Raw genomic sequence first — 20000 nt, 5'->3', positions numbered from 1 at the left:
TGCTACTGCAAGAAAACAAAAGAACCTTGGACTCAAAAGTATTTAAAGACTAGACACCTGTCAAAATAGAAATTATATAAGCTGCATATAATTACTTTTTTCCATCTTCCTGCACTACAAAACCTGTCCATCTTACCAAGTTTTAAAGCCGTATATCCAACCAAAAAGTCATTTTGATCTTGTTTTTAGACTGATTTACTAAACAAGAACTGACTGTGTAAGAACAATAACCTTGTTTTCAGAATGTGTAAGATTATTTGTCTTGTTAATCTGAAAATTTGATTCAAATTAAGTCAAAAATTTCTGCCAATGGAGTAAGAAAATTTGACTTGGTAAGATTCTTAAAATAAGAAAAAACTTAGTCAAATCAAGTATTTCAAGAATCTTACCAAGTAAAATTTTCTTACTCCATTGGCAGAAATTTTTGACTTAATTTGAATCAAATTTTCAGATTAACAAGACAAATAATCTTACACATTCTGAAAACAAGATTATTATTCTTACACAGTCAGTTCTTGTTTAGTAAATCAGTCTCAAAACAAGATCAAAAAGACTTTTTGGCTGAATATAAGATTTTAAAACGTGGTTAGGTGGACATCTTTTGCACTGCTCATTGGCTAATAACATAAATTTACGAAACCATAACAAAAATACCCCACAAATTGATTTTTGATGTACAATGACAGCAAAGAGAAAATGCTCACTTCTTGTAAACTGTACCCAAATTTTCTTATCGTATGACTTTGTTTTATTGATTACAGTAATTATGGTTGATGCAGCTAATCATTTTAGAAATTTTCACAATCAAAAACAGTAGAAAAGCAGCATCTTTCTAATCCAAAAAGACACAAGTTTGATAATGTAGCAGCTTTGTGTTGTCTCATGAAGGCAATCATTTCCATTCGACTGTTATCCTGAAAACCTTGCAGTGGTCCGTCAGCGCAGACGCAGGATAAAGTCCCCTCTGTGTCCAAGGCCTCCTCCACACCGGCTCCATCTCCAGCCGCCTCCTCGGCCCGGACCCCGACACCGGTACCTGCTCCTGCCCCGGCCACCGCAACTTTGGCTCAGGCTGCCTCTCTGACCCCTGCGTCCACGGCTCCAGCCGCTCCCACTGCCTCTGCTCCGGCTCCAACGGCCATGTCCTTCCCTCCCGCCCCCAACTGTCGTATCCGAGAGGTCCACTGCGGGAGCCAGGTGCGCTTGGTCGTAATTGCCATRCGAGACATCACCAAAGGGGAGGAAATTACAGTCGATTACAGCCTGATTGAGTGGGGAGAGAATCTGGTCAGTATTATGAAAGATGGATACATACAGTACTCATAAATATTTCTGTTTTCACCCTGGTCAGGACACCAGACACTGAAACCCTAGAAAATTATTTCTTACATTGATGAATTAAAACTTATTGTATTTCGTTGCGTGGTTTGTTTTTAATTAATTTAACTCCTGAAATGGTCAAAAACTACAAAGTACAAACTCTATTTTAAAAGTAAAACAAATGTTTTTTACYCAGTGTGTGTCTCAGTTTCCAGTTCTTCTCATTAGTCCGTCTGTGGTCTTTTTAGTTGTCTAAAAAGTATCTGACTTCAGCTAGGCTGCCATATGTGTGTACCTACACACTGCTGATAAGCTTCACTCTCTGTCTGCACACGCTCACACTCTCATTACCCATCACACACACGCTCAGGGTTCCCATAGTGATGGCTGAGCTCCAGCTCCCGTTCCACCTATAGTGCTTCAACAACAGTAACCATGGTTATTACATGACATTTGTTACTTTTTAATGGATCCCATTAGATCGAATCAATTTACTCAACGAAATGATGATACCAGAATCCATTTCAGAAAATTAAATTGTCAAAATTGAGAGACTGACATTGGAGTTTGAAGCAGAGCCAGAGCTGCTCCGTGCAGGTCCTTCAAATGTTTTTACTGCTGGACTCACCTGATCAGCYTCCCAGCTGCAATGACGGGTTCATCTTAAAATTCAAAGTTGTTTTCACAACATGTTTTGTTCTGCTTCTTTTAAATTGTCATTTTAGTAGATTTTGTGCTTATATCCAACCCTGGAGGGGTTTCCTGCTTTCTGAGCCACAGCCGAGCCCGATTGTAATAACAAACATCTGTAGATGGTGCGTACGCTGATGTAACTTAAGTTTTCTGTCTTCCACAGGGTTTTCGTGCCACTGTATCTCCAGCGCAACAGGAGTGTAACTCTGACTCTGAAAATAGCAACAACATCAAAAAGGTAAATGAGCGGAAAAAAGAAACATCATATTTCTATAAGAACACTCTTTTAAACCATCATTTATTATTTTTATAAAGTCATGGATGAGTAATCAGAAACAATACTCTTTTCTTTCCCCCTTCACAGACATTTAAWTTTTTTAAACCTTTATTTAACCAAGAAAGTTTCATTGAGATTAAAAACCTCTACTTCAAGGGAGTCCTGGCCAAGAGACAGCAAAAACTACTTAAAGGGGCAATATTATGTAAAATTAACTTTTTTGAGCTTTATATCATGTTATAATGTTATCCTCTCATCAAAAACATGCCCAAAYTCTTGCTTTGACTCATTCATGCATGTTTGAGAAATCCTGCAGTGTCCTGAGGCAGCCAGGCAGGGGAAAAAAGGACTGGTTGGGACTAGAACCACCTTTTAGGWMCYGCTCCTCCTCTGGGCTGTGTCTCCAAGCCGAGCTTCCTCATCGCAGAGCACACCCACCAGGCTGGTGCTGAAATGGGTGGGACAGAAGCGGAAGGAGGTTCTTAAAGAGACAGAGGCCAATTTCAAGGTGTTTAGAAACATATAAACAACATTTTAATAACAACTGAAGGTGACATAGTTACTTTATTATGGTATAGAATTTTAATATATGCCYGAGAAACACATAATATTGCTCCTTTAACAATTACAATTAGTTACACAATTAAAAATGCCATACGAAAAGTTATTAAAAAACAGTCACAATTTAAGGAAGTCATCTCTAGTGCTCTTAGTCTGGATTTATAGGTGCTCAGTCTTTTTGCAACGTGTTCCATATAGACTGAGTAAATAAAAACCCTTCATTCCACCTCTGTGAGGGAAAATGGAACAGAGGGCAACAAATGGTCATTCAAACACAAAGAGAAAGAATCAACACTTCTTGTGATTAAATCACAGATATAGGAGGGCAGCAGCCCAAGCATGGCTTTTATAAATAAAAGTGTACCAATGTCAGAGTTGCAGCTATTTTGTCAGAAAGATTGAATGAAAATGCATCTAGTGTCCAAGTACTAGAGAAATAATTTTATTAATGATCAAATGTAAACACTTATTTACACAAACTTTCCAGAGATGTGCTGTGACAACCAAACGGTTGCGCGTTAACTTTCTCTTTGCAGTTTAAACCTAAACCCATTTAATTATGTCTTGGGTTTATAGATTTTAGGAGCTGAAGGGTCAAACAATAATAGAGTTTTTGAATTCCTTCCAGCTCAGTTCTGCACCCATGAAGGCCTCCCTCTCAACGGTGTGTTAACGGAGGCTTATGGGAGTTGTAGTCTTTAGTCCCCTCCTCCTTGGCAGTAAGGAAAAACAATGGAAACATTATTTCTCTGGAAGAAAGATGAAACAATTAAAACTGGTGACCATGACATAAACCTTTTGCAGTTATTATCAGTCCTCTACTAATATACACAGTGACATTAAGAGTTGTCTTAAAGAAAAATAATAAGCGACTGTATTGATRGAAAAGAAATACGGGTGCTTTAGCTCATTGTTTAGCATTTGTCAGCTGTTTTTTCTGTCACTCTCACTGCTATTATCATTCTGTATGCAGCCTACAGTAGCTGCTCTAAAGACCTCACTGCCTGCTCAGCTGCACACAGCAGAGTGGCACATTAGCAGACGAGCTGGTAAACATTTTAAACAAGCAGATAAAAAGCCAAATGAATGGCTCTGAATATTTACCTAATGTTTGCCAAGTGACCAAAGTAAACATCTCAAAGTGAACGATTTATCTCTATAGACTTTGTCTGCAGAGACAACTGAATGGTAAGTGTGTCATGTCAGCTGAGAATCAGACTAAAATGTATATTCTGTCCTCACTAAATTAAATAAATAAAATCACCGGAGTAAGTAGCCAAACATAGTTTTTTGATACACTGCTGCTTCAGGATACCACCTGTCTGAATGTGGGTGAGCAACACTGATACTAAAATTAACACAACCTTTATCATTAAATTTATTCCTCCCTTGGATAATTGTTTTATTATGTGTAATAATGATGCATAATGTCAGTAGAGTTTAACTTCTTAAAAGCTAAGTGGCATCACCGACTGTGGCTGCTCATGTTTCGTTTCTGTTTAGAGCCGGGTTGTCCAGTACTGGTCCTCGAAGGCTGAAATCCTGCAGGTTTTTATTTATTTCTTTGCTCCAACACCTGATTCAGGGATTGAAATACCTCCTCAAGTTTTGCAGAAGCCTGTTAATCACCCATCAGGGCTCTAGAGCAGTGTTTCCCAAAGTTGGGGTCAGGACCCAAAGTGGGGTCCTGAAACATCAAGGTAGGGTCCTGAAAAGATTTTCTGAATRAATTACATTTTTGCCTTAGTTGTTACAAAGGAGTGAGGTTAGTGTATTTAAAATGTATAAATGTAGTATAAAAATATTGTTACTATGCCCATGTTTAGTTSACCTGATACAAATGTTTATCATCCAAAAATAGRTGAGGGCTCAGGTAGGGTTGGGCATAATCGTGTCYTGTGCAATTAATCGCCAGAAAAACATTAATCGATTATTTTTTGGCACTTGACGATTAATACGATTAATGCCAGCAGGCAGGCTGACTGGAGAATTCTCCTATCAGTCTGCTCGATGCTCCGCTCCGCTTCAAATATGACGAACATAAAAAAAAGTTCTGCAATGTAATTTTGACACAGTTTGGAACAGATTTTTACAAAAAACAAATCTTTCCCACTAAATTGGTCAGTTGACTAGGACATAAGGGTGTCCAGGGGATTAATCGTCAAATTAATCYTTATTGGCTAAATACCACAATTAATTGTGATTATTTCTTTTACTAATATCGCCCAGCCCTAGGCTCATGTCTCTGCTACTGTTATTTTGTGGGTCAAAAGCTGAAAAGTTTGGGAACCACTACACTTTGGTTCTCAAAGTTGGGCTTGGGACCCAATTATGGGCCATGAAGCACCTTGGATAATCTCCAGAAATCAATTTAAAGGGTAATAAAAATTTTGCTGATGTAATATTTTTCGTATAACTATTACAAAAACACAAAATAAGTATAAATAAGTATTTATTTGTGTACAAGCTGTTTAGATTGTCAAAAAGCCTGTGTTTTAGGGTTATTAACAAAGTTCGTGTACTCAGACCAGTAATATTTGGGGTCACAAGTTTTTGCCATGAATATTTTGTGGGTCAGAAGACAAAAAGTTTGGGAACCACTGCTCTAGAGTGTGATTTTAAAAAGGTGAACCATTAAAACATGAATGTTAAACGTGAGGCATTTGCAAATTTGGGTGTACCTGATTTTTGTACTGGTGCACCTAAGGAAAAATGTTAGGCACACCAGTGCAACCAGTGCAAAAAGTTAGTCTAGAGCCCTGCCCATTCATTCAAATCAGGTGGGCTGGAGCAGAATAATCTCAAACACATGCTGGTTGGTGATCCTTGAGGACCAGGATTGGACACCCCTGGTTTAGAGGTTAGATATACCTCTAATGTGTAATATAGTAATAGTGAAAAATGCAGGAGAATAGAGTCTGGACTCATTAGGATTTGCATTTCTAAGATTTTTTTCTACCATTTGAAGCAAAAYATCAAATTTGCAGAAAGTGCAAATAAGTCAAGGAAAAAAAAACTGTTGCCAAAATTACATAGTTGATGTTTATGTCAAATCAAGTTCTGGCCCCTGTTAAAAAAAGAAAAAGAATAAAAAAATGATCCTTTTTATCCTTCTAGGAGGATGAGCCCCTTCCTTTGACATCCCAGCAGCAGCATCAGAGGCGGCAACAACAGGAATACGTCACCCCCTCTTGGTCCCTCTCCCCATCGTCCTCCCCCATCTCCCACTCTGATGCCAGTGAATCAGATGCTGGAGGTGAGGACAACTCCAGTCCACGTGGGCGACCCCCACGTCGGCGCAAGAAGCGGCGCGGCACCCCTTCCAAGAAGAAACCCCCTCATCGGACCCTGCCTGGGCGCTCGCCCCCTGCCTCCTCCTCCGGCGTGTCTCACCCAAGTCGCCCACTTGCTTCGTCCCAGTCCTTTTCTCCCAGCTCGTCTTCCTCATCCTCCGCTTCTGCCAAGCCAGAGTTCAAACTTCCAACTCCGCTGGGACCCACCGTCACAGGAAATGTCCCCACAAATGCCCAAAAAGTAGGTGCTGCTGTCGACTCCACGCGCCAAACCTGCGAACACTGTGGTCGGCACTTCCGCTCTCTGGGCCGTCACTTAGACAAACACCACTCCCACCAGCCCGACGTGTGCTCTGCCCTGGTTGAGCGCTACACCCAGATGCCCCGTCTGCAGGCACAGAACACAAACCCTGCAGCAGCTCACTCTCCCACCCAGCAGCAGCCGAAGTTGTCCCACACCAGAGGTCAGAGCATCTGTCCAGATCCTGCACAGAGTGGCATCCAGGACCTGTCCATGTCCCCGCCCACTCTTACTGCAGCCAACCAGCCCCACGCCTCCTCAGGGGGCAATGCCACCCCTCCCAATCTGACTCCTCTTTGTGGACAAAATGCAGTGGCAGTGTCTGTTGTAAAGAGAAGCCCACCCCCTGTATCTGCAGCCCAATCCAGGAAGGGAGTGATGAGGAGACAAAAGAAAGAAAAACAAATGAAGGAAGAAGAGAATGAGGCGGAGGAAGAGGAAGTGGAAGTAGTAGCTGTAAAGAGACCCAAAGAGGAGGAGGATTTAGAGCTGGGGTGCCCTCAGTCCTTCAGCAGCAGAACATCCAAAGAGATAGAGCCACTAAAGAAGGAGGAAGAGGAGGAGGAGAATGAAGAAGATGAGAATGGAGAGATGGAAATTGGTGATGAAAGTGGAACGGAGGAAAAAGACAAGGAGTTGCTCAGGTAATTTTTCTGATTCCTTCAATTATTTCATCTGCAGCTGAAGCTTCAGATTTATTTTTTGGACATCTAGGTTTTTCACCTCTTAGGAAATAATATTGTTGTGAAAGATACTTATGTTTGTATGACGGGGTTCTGTCTGAATAGATCATTGACCAAAATATGCACCTGAATGAAATAATGTGTCACTTTAACAGATTATTAAGGTTGAAAAATGCATAAATTCAAATGAATCTGTTATTTCCTCTAACTTTACATTTAACTACTGGGCTCCAATACTTAGTAGGATACTGGAGCAAAGTTTTATAAATAACTAAATAAAAAGTTATATTTCACTTTTTTTCCTCSCTCTCTCGTCCTGCTGTAGTTCTGGGCGTCACCACATGCTTCCCCTCCTGTCCTCCCTGTCCTCTCTGGTCCTGTACCTCCGTCGGCTCCAGCACTCTGCCTTCTTGTCTCTGTCCCGGCAGCTGCAGTCTGCGGAGGCCTGGCGCCTCCTCTGCCACTCCAGCCTGGCGCTCCTCATCCTGTACAACCGCAGACGTGAATGTGAGGTCTCGAAGCTGTCCATCGCTGAATATCGCTCTCGTGTGACTCCTCAGTGCCCTGTCCCGTCTGGGGCTTCTTCTGGTCTCACGCCACTGGAGGCCTCCCTCTCGCCCTTCGAGCGGCTGGTGCTCCCTCACCTCTCTAGAGTTGGGGTCCAAGGGAAGCGTGGCCGCATTCAGCCCCTCATCCTTCCTCCTCACTGTGAACCCTGTCTGGAGCTCCTGCTGCAGACCCGAGAGGACGTAGGGGTCGACCCGGCCAACCCGTACGTGTTCGCCCGGCCCTACCACTCTCCCGCCACACCTCTGCGTGGCACCGACCTCCTCCGCAGCCTCGCCCGCTCCAGCGGCACTCGAAATCCCCGCGCCCTGACGCAGACCAGGGTTCGCCGTCAGGTGGCGATCCTCACCCAGCTCCTGCTCCTGGGGGAAGGAGAGGAGCCCCGGCAGCCGGGAGGAAGCGCCGTGGAGAGGCTGGAGCACTTCCTTGAGAGGGAGTACCACGTGACTCAGAACTGTGCCACGATCGGCCAAGACCCCGGCCTGATGGGCAGAGTCGGCCGGGTCGTGCTGTGTGGGGAGAGAGATGGGGTGCTCTTCAGAGGGATGAGCCTGAACCACATCTGTCTGGAGCTGGATGGTGAGCTAGCAGAATGAGGGGTGTCTCAAATGTCTTTCCAACTGGGAAATTATGAAGAGAAACAGGCTCTGTACAACTTTAACTTCTTGTATTTCTCTCTCTTATTCATTTTCTTCTTTTCTTTGTCTCCAGTCATGTCAGGAAACTCGGCAGACTCGTACTCAGAGGGAGACTCTGACGGGGAGCACGTGAAGGAGAAGCCCGAGGTGCCGGCTCCGACTCCTGCTCTGATCGCTCCACCTACACTGCTCTACGTCAGGAAGGGCAAGAACAATGGGCGGGTGGGACGGCCTAAGAAGATCAAAATGGTCCAGCCTCTTACTCCCCCTACTCCTCCCCCTCCACCACTCACTCCTGCAAACCGAAGGAGAGGAACAGGTCGGCCCAAAACCCTTTGTGTGTCAGCGATGTCTTTACTACGTTTTAATGAAACAGAAAATTGTGTGGTTCAGATAAATGTTAGGGTGGGAGTGGATAACTTTCTTTTTGTTGTAATTAATTAAAAAAGACAAAGCATGAGTTTATTTAAAGGGGTCCTTGATTAGTTGTAACATTAGACTTTATTTGATAAATATATACTTCAACTAAATAAAATGGCTCCATCCATGTTAAAATATATTTTAAAAAWTTTAAAAAACTAAACAGCCTACAGTATTTTTAGTCTTTATTTTACAGTTAAAATAAATGTTTATCAAATAAAGTCTAATGTTACAACTAATCGTTGATCCCTTTTAAAGGCTTATTGCGAACAACTTGTCTCACAACATGCTCRACTCTTTTGTCTGTTGAATTTAACAGGAAAAGTATTGATTGACATTAGAGTGACAGCTCTGAAAGAATGAGGATGTTTCGCTAAAAAAAAGTTCAAAACATTCGAGTTTGTAATTTTGATGTATTTGTAGTTGTCAAATTTGGAGATAAAAGTAGGAAAATAAGTAAATATTTTACCATCTCCCATATACAACTTTAGAGTTTTTAATGTGAGCTCAACATGAGTGTTTGTATCAAAGTGGAGAGTATGTTTCATTATCCTGATGCCAAGTGGGAGAAGCAATTAGACGAGTTAATTAGAACCGTTCTTTAATTTCCTCTGTGCTGTGCAGGAAAGCGAGGTGTCCTAAAGCGTCCCTGGTCGGAGGCGGAGCGAGCGGCGGTAGAAGAGCACCTGACTCAGAACATTAACGAGCTGAGAGTCCCTGCCAAGGCCGACTGCGAGCGCTGCCTGCAGCAGTGCCCCCTGCTGGTCAACAACCACCGTGACTGGCGAGCTGTCAAGTTCTACTGCCACAACCGCATCCAGCTGCTGAAGAAGAACCAGCGCCGGGACGGCCAGCCTCAGCCTCTTACTGTTTGCTGAGAGAGAGACCAGGGGGTGTTTGGGCGTCTACTTCAGGGCAGCTGATCTCAGTTGGTACCCCGATCGCCCTCAAACTGCACCAAACCCAAAGTCCTAAATTTCACTTTCATTTTTTTTATTTTGAGCTTTTCAAGAACAGCTGTTTCTGCTGCTCTGATTTAGGGTTTTTAATTCCTCTCTGGTCCTGGTTCTGACAGTAACAGTGGAGGTGGACTGCTGTTTAAGGGATGCCCTGTGGAACTCCATCACGGCATGGATGACATCCTGCCTCTACTTTTGTATATGAATATCTTTTCCCCTTCCAAACTAGATACACTATACTAAAAATGTAAACAAGTGGGGCAGCTGATCTACAGTGTTGTTACAAGAACGTTGTGAAGTACAGTAGCATTTGTGTTTGATGCACTAGGAGACATAAATAGGACTTATTAGCCTGTGCTTGGGCTACATGTTCCTTCATAGCAGCTTTATGATTAGAGTAGGCCAAACTACAGCAAACTAATATCCTCAAATAAGCTAGTTCTTCTTCTCATACAAACCTTAACCTTTCATACAACTGACTGTGCAATTCTTATTATTTTTTCTTGATATATGGACCTTAATTCACATGTGAGGTACTAGACTTTTTCTTAAAAAAAAAAAAGGACATAATTCAGTGTGATGGAGATCTTTTTGGAGCTGTGATAAACAACCTCACATTATAGTCTGTGAAGTTGTCTGAACTTCAGTTACATCCCATAATCCAGAACCATAAGATCTGTTAGGAAACCTGTTGTATTTTGTCAGCTTTTCAAGATGTCTGCAGTTTTTTAAATGAGTAAGAAGGTGCTATAGGCCAATAAGCTGGTTATCACTTTAAATGTGGAGATTTTGTTAAAGGTTACCTAAAATGTGGGCATTTATTGGAGAAGAAAACCTTTCTTGCGATGTTTGTTTTGCCCTCTTTTTATGGCTGGAGTTCCTCCTGTCTTCATCTACAAACACTACACAGCTTGACCAGATTTTCAGTTTTGCTTCAGTGTCGCTCAAAATCTGTGTCTGATGGATTAAAAAAAATCCTCCACAAAACCTCAAAACAGATACTTGAAGTTATTGAAACCTTTTGCAGAATCTTCTGTCCTCTTTCTTGCTCTAGCCTGGCCAGTTACGTTGTACATAATAAATATATTATCAATATGCTAACTGGTTGTTTCGTGCTGGACGTCCTATAGCTTTCTCCATCTCTGAGTTCTTGATGTCTGTATATATATGTTTGTTTTGTAATTACTCCTCAGAGAAACAAAGGAAAAACACGATGTATGACATGATTCGGTTATTGTGTTAATTTTGTTTTTTATAAATTCTACTAAAACCTAAAGATCCATCATTTGTTTTGTGTTTTTTTATATATAATCTGAGGTATTCAAAGTGAAACTGGTCAAAAACTGAACTTAAAAACTTAGAATTGATTTTACATAAAACCTCATTGGAAACAGTCTTCATGACTTGGAGGTTGTGATACTTCAGTTCCTCCGGCTGGGACTCTTCAAAGTGCTGACATTGTTTTGTTCAAACTATTTCTGGAACACTTGGGCTGGATGTCTCTGATCACTGTCTCTTGGTGCTTAAGGCCAAGGTTTTCTGCAGACTGTCAAATGGTTTTTAAGATAGGGGTAAGAAACCTACTGCCAAACAGTCCAAAAATCCCCACACACAACTAGACTTCAATTTCTGGAGTCATACGGTGGGCCTGCTGAAAACAACTGACTTTCACCATTAACTGTTAACAATTAATTAAACTCTGCCACAATCAAGTACCGAGACAGGTCCTGAAGGTCCAGCTGAATGGGGAGAACAAAGTTCGAGCATCAACACATGTAGTGCTAGTCATCACAACTCTCCAGAATAAAACCACTAAGAACCTGGAGTACATCAGGAAGAAAGCCCACAGTGATGAACTGATGACGAGTGAATGTCTTGGTGTGGAAGAGGAGAAACAAGGAGCAGCATGTACCACCAACAGACTGAGATGGCTGATGTCATCAAACCCCGCCAGTGATCAGAGAGCTGCACAGGAGGCTGGGGTCTGTACCAGGCAGGAGCCAAGATGCCCCTGAGACGGTCCAGCACATTATGGCAGGATGCAAAATACAGGCAGGCAAAACATGGAGCACCATGAACACGTGGTTGAAATAATATACAGGAACGTCCGAGCAGAGTGTACACTAGTCCCACAGTCAAAGTGGAAAACTCCACAAAGGGTGATGGAGAACAGCAGGGCTAAGGTCCTGCAGGACTTCCAGATCCAGACTGAAAAACAGGTGATGCCTAACCAACACTGTCAGGTAAAACTGCTGTTGATTACATGAAGCGTTTGTGCATAAATATGAACATTAAAATTATAAATAAAAGTAAAAAAAATACTTTACTTAATCCACATACTTCATTTAATAAAAACACTCGTCTGCGACAAACAAATTGCTTTTTATTATCAAAGTTTCATATGCAGTTTCCATTTCAAACACTAGATAGAGACGTTGCCTCATAAATCAAACAGAATTTTTTTAGTTTCTCAAAATTTGAAATGTTCAAAAAATGTCTTTATCTTCTGGTTTTAAAAGTTGACTAATGAGTCACCTCAATGACCTATAAACACTGCTGGACATTTTAGTGTTTAGATCAAAGAGATTTAACAGGAAGGCCAATAATTAATAATAAACTTATTTCATCTGAGCAACTTGATATCAAGCAGAAATAAAGTAAAATAGTAAATGGCCTGCACTTGTATAGCACTTTATCACGTCTCCAGAATAAAATGAACAAGTCACTGGATGTACATCTACAACCCATTTACRAAGCAGTTCATGTCTTGTAGCTTAATTTGATAAAAACTGATGATCAATAAATTTGATTAATGTCAAATCATGAGCTTTTGTCTTGTCATATACAGTATTTGTTTCCATTTGTTCAGAGCATGTTCCTGTTTTGCCCAGAAGACGGCAGCAAAGAGACAGAATAAACCATCCTTTCACCTTAAAAGCCTTTTTTCTTCTTACATTTCTATTAAGATGTTACCTGATATTTACCCACAGCAAACTGAACACTGTGAGCCTTCACCTCTGAACACTYGCATTTAACAAAGTTTTCATCAGTCATACTCAGTCACATGGAGTCTCAGAGGAACACGAGCCAGSGTCCAGAAACGTGGACCGCTTTGGTCCTCCAGACAGAAAGCATTTACATCAAAAACCAAACCTGAAACACCTTGATTGTGAAGGTGAAAATACATAATTTTTTCATTGTTTACAATCAAATTGAGTAAAAAGGAACCCCCCTGTCTCTTATCATTCCAATAAAACAACTTCATAACAAAGCATGGTGGTGGCAGCATCATGCTYTGGGAATATCATTGATATGAAGGGCCTCAAACAAACAAAAAATAGTAACCTAAATCTAAATTCAACATGGCTGTCTTAGCGAACTTACTTTTATTTTTCAAAGCTAAAACTCATTTCTCAACATGAGATGGTCTCAGTTTAAAACCCTAGCATGAAAAAACAATATTTTCAGTGAAAAGATGATAAAAAAGGGCTTGTCAGTTTTCCATCGTTTCTGTCGGCTGTGTTTTAAAGTGGTGTGTGTTTTGATGTGAGCGACAGAACTATAATTTTCCGTTGTATTAGACGGCGTCAGATCAGTCAGAGGAGAAACACAAAGAAAGAAATCTGACAATAACTACTTTTAAACTGTAGCGCTGCTATCACAGTACGAATCAAAGGTTTGGAGATTCAGGTCTGAAACGGTTTGCAGCGCTTTTTAAAAAGAAGTCAGTCAGACTGAAGGATAGGCACCATTTAAAAATTTTTTGGTGCTACTTTGAAGTTAACAAAAAGCTAATTCAAAAGGCAGACTGGAAACTTGGAAACAACATGGGTGCTGTCAACAAAAACACCACAGAAGCACTTTATTTTAATGTTTACTGAGTAAACAATATGGTTATTTTAAAAGAACTACGCTAGTCTGACAATAAAGCACAACAAAGTATTATTAGTAAAGAAAAGTGATGACAGATTAAAATGATTGCAGCCTTTTCTAGATCTATTAATGTTCTTGTAGGTCACTCAGAACACGAATCGTCATTTTGTTTGTGCTTAATTTACAGTGTTTGCACTCATCAGGTAGTTGCAGGGTTTTTTTCTCAGTTTTTCTTTTTCTTTTGCTTTTGTTAATTAGCTGTGGCAGCCATCTTTATTGGGTTTGAGTCCATAAGTTAATCAATTATAGATGCTCATCTAATTGTTATTTTTATAGGTTTCTTTAAAATCCATCCTTTGAGTGATGAGATATTTTACTGACAGACAAACACAGGCATACTGGCAAAAGCATTACTGTGTTTCTCCTAATATTGTCTCTCTTATCTGTGTGAACCTCACAGTACCTGCCAAACTTATTTATTTTCATCTTTCTTCCAAGCAGTATGTGGGTGTTTACCTCTCTCTCTGGATTATACTGTAATTTTAACATTCAGATTTGACATTTTCATCATCTTCCCCTCAAACTTAATTACTGTTTATCCTCATATCCTGGCCCATTCCCCCGAAGATGTTTAGATAAAATTTATTTTACATTACACTCTGACAAGAAAAAAACATACTTTGTGCAAAAGTGGAAAATATAAATCATGTTTTTTGGTGAGTCTCATCATGTAGAATATTAGCTGATGTCAGAAACGCAGAAGCACCAGAATTACCTGTGTGTTCTGTCAGTCTGGCTCCACAGGCTAGCTTCAGCCTGAAGACGCAGTTCTTCATGGCCCCCCTCATGATGTCTGGGGGGCTTCAGGGCAGCAGCGCTTCACTGATCCTGCAGGTTCTCCTTCTGCTCACGCCCTGCTCTGTACAACATTAGCATGAAAAACATTCCCGCCCTTGTTTAATTAAGAAACATAATCATACTGTTGCAGCTTTTAGCTGTGATTACGCCATTAAAAATACATATTAAAAAATATATATATCACCATTTTGATTTTGCCTAACTCWCTGTTCCAGAACACCCAGCAGGAACAAAAACAATTAAATAGCTTTATTAATTTACCCCCAAAAAGTCTTAAAAGGTCTCAGTGCTGTATATCAGTTAATGAGAGGACATAGCCTTACATACCCTCAAAGCCACAGGCAACATGAATCATGTACAAGTTAAAAAAAACCCTTAGAGCTGTGGTTAATTTTGTTTAATTTCTCTATTATTGTCAGCAGCCCCGGAGAGAGACTGCAGTCAGAGAAGATTGTTGTCATCAAAATCGTGTTCGACAACAAATCTAATTAAACATTTTTCAAGTTCTGGTGTGGACGCCCCAACGGTCTCCTGACTGCTGAGAGAAACAGAGAGGTAAACCTGCTTATTTCTTTAGATTAAACATCCGATTAGATACAAACGCAGAAAATAAATGCGCCAAAATGGAGTGAAAAGYRACCTCWCAGCCACTACCACATCAAATTTTAGTTCGACATCTGTTTCTGTAAGTCAGCTAAGACAGATCAACTGTGGTGGTCATTTTAAATTGGAATGACTTCCAAAGCTGTTTCCTGGAGGTCTCATTAAAATCCACTGGTTCACGAGTTGCTAACAGACAGACACAGTCAGGTCTACATGTTTTGAGGATCAGCTACCATCGCACCAAACTTTGGGTCATTATCTGTAAAACCGACAGAGTTGACAGAGAACAAGTTTGATTAAAACTAGTCCATGAKAGGTTCATGAGATATTTTGCTAACGCAGACACAGACACGTCGGATTACAGTCCATCTTTGCTTCACACTGCAAAGAAAACTGACTCATAAAGCTGGCACAAAAAGTTTATAATAAAAACATTTTCAGCACAGATCTGTTGTGTAACCATTTACGTGATATTTTACTCTTATATGTTTCTTCCTGTGTGATGCTAGGAAAATATGCTGCTGTTTATTGCTTTATAAACAAAGTATGTTGAAGGATGTAAAGATCTTTTTAAAGAGCTTCTGTTTGATAAATAAGACACTTTAAAAATGTACTGAGTGTTGCATCCTATGCTTTTAAAACCTCKTATCTTAAAGCTCTGTAATTGATTTAAAATTACTGTGTTACTAATACTACAGTAAAAACTATTACACCACAAAAAGGACCACGTCTCACTCAAATGCTCTTTATGTCCAATATTACAACATTATTATCGATACTAAACATGTGAAGTGAAACAATACATTATTTTGAAAGGAATGGTCCTACAAAATGCAAACAATTAAACATGTCAATTCCAAGTACTTCATTGCTTTCCCAACAACATAAAAAATTAAAAATTTATAAAAATGTTTTTTTTTACAATTTTTTTTCCAAAATTTAATGATGATAATGAGCAGCACAGAAATGCAAACACATGCAGAACTTGAAAGCAATGTGCGAGGAACAAAATGCTAATTTTGTTTTGCTAAAATAAAACTGACAAGATGAGCTGCAGTAAAACACAAAGCAGGATTTAATCTGAGGAACAACCACATGACATTCAAACTGATAACAAACAAATAAAAAAAACACTGAAGGAGTAAAACAACCTCAAAGCAAACTATTCCTACAGGAAGAGTGTTAAAGGAACATCAGTTGAAAATAGAATTAAGTACAAAAAGTGAGAGGAAAGTGGACCGTTTACTTTTTAAATCAGTTTATACTGGGAGGCAGAGGATTTTCACACAAACACGATGACCTGAGTTAACCTTAATTCTTCACAAAATATTCCTCCTACGACAYCAGCTTGTTGGAAAATCTTGCAAATGCATCAGTTTCCACTGTTCTCTTCAGAAAAAATGAAYAAGTTAGAAGTGGCTCTGTCCTTGTGAGACTGTTGTGGGATTAATAAAGGATGGGAGAATAAAGGTGGGTGGTGGTTTAATACGCAGCAAACAGAACCACAGCAGAATCCAAAGAGCTCAGGTCAGGTCGGTCCTGGAAYGTGATGAAAAACTGTGAAATTGTTCGAAAGTCAGAGTCCTTCAAGGAGCAGGAACTGAACATTGTTAAAGAACTAAAATGACTTTGTGCTTGTGGACAAGTTTTTATGATYCGTAATCATTTCCATACATTCTCATTGACTTGCTGAAGCTGATTTGAAGGAGACATATGCTTTAAATCCTTCTTTTTCACATTTAAATCATTCAGTTGGGTCTATACAAAGTGGAACTGCAATGCTTTGGTCTGAATTCCTCCTTATTGTAACTCCACAAGCCCCCTTCTCTGAGGTTTGTCTCAGATCAACTCATTTTGAGGCTGTCTCTTTAAATCCAAACCAGGCACTTCACACCCTGCACCCCTCCAACTTCTAGAGTGGTTCATTCTAGTTTTATAGAGGGGTTTATGKCTATTTAGCAGCACAGAAACCTTTTATTTACCATTGAAATAAAAGATGTCAACAACTGAAGATCTGCCCATCCTCACATGTTGAAGACAACAGAATTGGTAAATCCAGACCTTATTTAGTTCTGTCACAAATAATTTGATGTAATAGTTCAGAAAACTGAACAAATTAAAAACGATGACCCAAACAGAATATAAAGATAACTACGCAGCACCGGTAGAGACTAAATTAAACTTTTCTGCACTCCACACAAGTTGTATTTAATGGCCAAAAAAGGTATTTTGTAAATGTTCCCTTTAACTGCGTTAAGCACAAATTTCCTATTTTTAAGAGACCAAGTTTTTCCTTTTCTTCAGCGTGACAACCTTTGCTGAATTTCTACATAAAACAGAATGAAAAACAGCTGATAAAAACGCAGAAATTGAATCATYATAAACCTGCAGGAGAAAGAAGGACAAAAGACGAAGCCCAGGTCGTGAGAATAACTCAAAAAAGCAAAACTTGTTTTAATTTTTTTCTGTTATTTTAAACAATATCTGAAGGATGCTGGATGTGAGTCACCACTCTGTGACTCAGCCTGCAGATAAGCTGTCTCTGTAAACACTGTTGTCTTTTCTGTTTACTCCAATGGATTTGCACCGGCATCACCATTTTTTTCTGTCACCAAACCATACATATTGGGTCAGCTGGTATTTCTGAATTGACTATGAGTGTGTGTTTGTATTGTGTGTATGTAGAAGGTTTCAGCCCTCTCAAATCAGAACAAAACAGGAACACAAAAATAGAAATGACAACAGTTGTCTGCTTGTTGTGTCATTTAATCACTGTGTTCAAAAGAACTTTTAATTTCAATAATCTACTCTACTAATTGCTAATAAATGTCTGATTTGAAAGTGCAAAACCCAAGGGGCTTATATGTTTTGAAGGACTGGATTCACATGTTAGCCATGCTTTTCAGGTTTTTATTTGCAAAAAACTTTGAAAATCACATATCATTTTCCTTCCACTTCAAGTTTATGCTCTGCTTTGTTTCGCATGTGAAATTGTTACGTGATAAAATATGGACAAGTTCAAGTGGGATGAAGACGTTTTCAAGGCGATGTAGTTCAAATCTTTGTGAAATGAGGTTTTGTGAAAAACAATTAATATTTTATTTTTTACTAAAAGAGCTCTTTGAATTATTTCAGTTTGGGTGAAACTGTTTGCATGAATTACATAGTCACATTATATTAAAATATTTTAATATCTAAAATTAATAAATTTTATTTTTTGTTTAATTTATTCATTTCATTTGAGAGGTCTGAACCTGGTGGCCCTCCTCCTCYTTCAATTCCCTTCATGTCAGTTCCATCATCCATTTCCATCCTTTTTTGTTGAAGTTCTCTTGAGTTATTTTCTCTTATCTGCTGGTTTCACTCGGTGATGGCAGAGAAGACACAAGATGAGCAGCATTGGTAATATCTGCTCTGTGATCACTGGAGTGAAACAAAAAGATCTAAATTTTCTCTCCAAACCATCAAATCCTTCAGACGGCGCCGGTGGACAGGCAGCYCATTGGATTTGTTTTGACAACAAGCAGCTTCAAACAAATTGCCTGGAGTGGGATTCATTTGTCAGAGCACTCACCGCGCATATCTTAGGTGTGTTTAACATCTTTTTTTTCTTTTAGTTTAATTTTACTTCATCCTAAACACATTAGGATCCTGTTTTTTTTCCATTAGATCAGTGAACCATTGAACCGTTTTGATGACACTGTGATCTGTGATGACACCAGTTTTYTTTGGTTTTCAGTGTGCAGCCATTACAGGAAATCACTCATATGTTTGAAACCTTGAGCACTTGCTTTAGTTTCTGCTATGCTCACTGGCATGAAGGGCAGCAGGTCCTTCACCCCTGTCTGTTCTGGGCCAGGTGGGTCATAATACCCCAGGTGTGGTTTAGGGTCTTATCTCTACCTCTATWTTGTTTGTCGCCAGGTGTCTGTCTCTTCTGGTGTCCAATACAGGGCTATGCAGGTAGTTTTACTGTTCTTTCCTATAAGCACAAGTCCAATCCATCTTCACCATCTCCTCATTATGACAGTCTGCTGTTTTGATGAAAACAAGCAGGCAAGTATTCATTTCGCATAATTGTTAGGCCAGAAGACTTTCCGGATTCTTCACAGTCTTTGTGTGAAAAAAAWTAAGAACTTGTTACAATAGCTGAARACTTGRGTAACAGTACACATCTCTGGTCTTTCTGCTGTACATCCTGGACCTCCAAACATTGCTATGCATTCTGATTCCTGCCTTTACTTATAGTTCTTCATATTATTGCCTGCTGCTCCATCATACTGTAACAGTGCTGATTGGTAACCTCAGTCATGGGCAGATCTACTCCATTCATCTGCACTGGTGGAGGTTTGGGGATTTTGTGTTGTCAACTGTTCAAGCTGATCTCCATGCCGCTCTGCTGAGCATACAGTATGTGTTAAAGTGAGATGTCTTCTCCTGTGAGTATGTAGGCCTGAGCCAGGTCAGTAAAATCCAGGTCTTTAAGTTCTGCTAAGAGGGTCCACCATAAGAGAGTCCACCATAAGAGGGTCCACCATAAGAGGGTCCACCATATGCTTCTCATTTGATCTTCCATTGTTTGTTGCATCAGTCTGTCAGTGAGGATTTTGAACAGGACACAAAGCCTTGCTCACTCCAGGTTTCACTTGGAAATGGTTCACATAGTAAAATTTGTCTGAGGTTTGTGCATGGGCCAGCACCATATAAACCAGATCACAACCAGACCAGTTGTGGCATTGACAGATTTGGCTCATATAAACCAAATTAGGGCCTATTGTGGTATTACATCTTAAAAAACTGCGTCACCATTGCCAGATCTGGCCCACATTTGTCTGCTATGTGGGTGTGGTCCATGTTTCTTTCTTTGCAAGCAAAACTTTTGTAAAAATGCAGAAGCGTTTCTCAGAAGTAAAAAAAATGCACAATTAAAATATAATATTTATATGTACAGTAC

General features: G+C 40.0%; 1 protein-coding gene across 1 annotated transcript in view; it reads left to right on the top strand.

Annotated features, from left to right (window-relative positions):
• The window catches only part of si:dkey-117m1.4 (serine/arginine repetitive matrix protein 1), a 20464-nt gene extending 9467 nt beyond the window's left edge, over positions 1–10997 (top strand). Inside the window, exons 4-9 of the mRNA XM_014013200.1 lie at positions 930–1287; positions 2177–2251; positions 5969–7089; positions 7454–8274; positions 8407–8652; positions 9378–10997. Coding sequence (XP_013868654.1) covers positions 930–1287; positions 2177–2251; positions 5969–7089; positions 7454–8274; positions 8407–8652; positions 9378–9631 — 2875 coding nt within the window. The 3' untranslated portion in view covers positions 9632–10997. The remainder of the gene's footprint in view (positions 1–929; positions 1288–2176; positions 2252–5968; positions 7090–7453; positions 8275–8406; positions 8653–9377) is intronic.
• Positions 10998–20000: the final 9003 nt, after the last annotated feature.

This window comes from Austrofundulus limnaeus, unplaced genomic scaffold (genome assembly GCF_001266775.1).
Source record: "Austrofundulus limnaeus strain Quisiro unplaced genomic scaffold, Austrofundulus_limnaeus-1.0 Scaffold99, whole genome shotgun sequence".
NCBI classification, from domain to species: Eukaryota; Metazoa; Chordata; class Actinopteri; order Cyprinodontiformes; family Rivulidae; genus Austrofundulus; species Austrofundulus limnaeus.
Note: the sequence above shows the minus strand (reverse complement) of the source record. Positions and strands in the feature narration are given on the sequence as shown.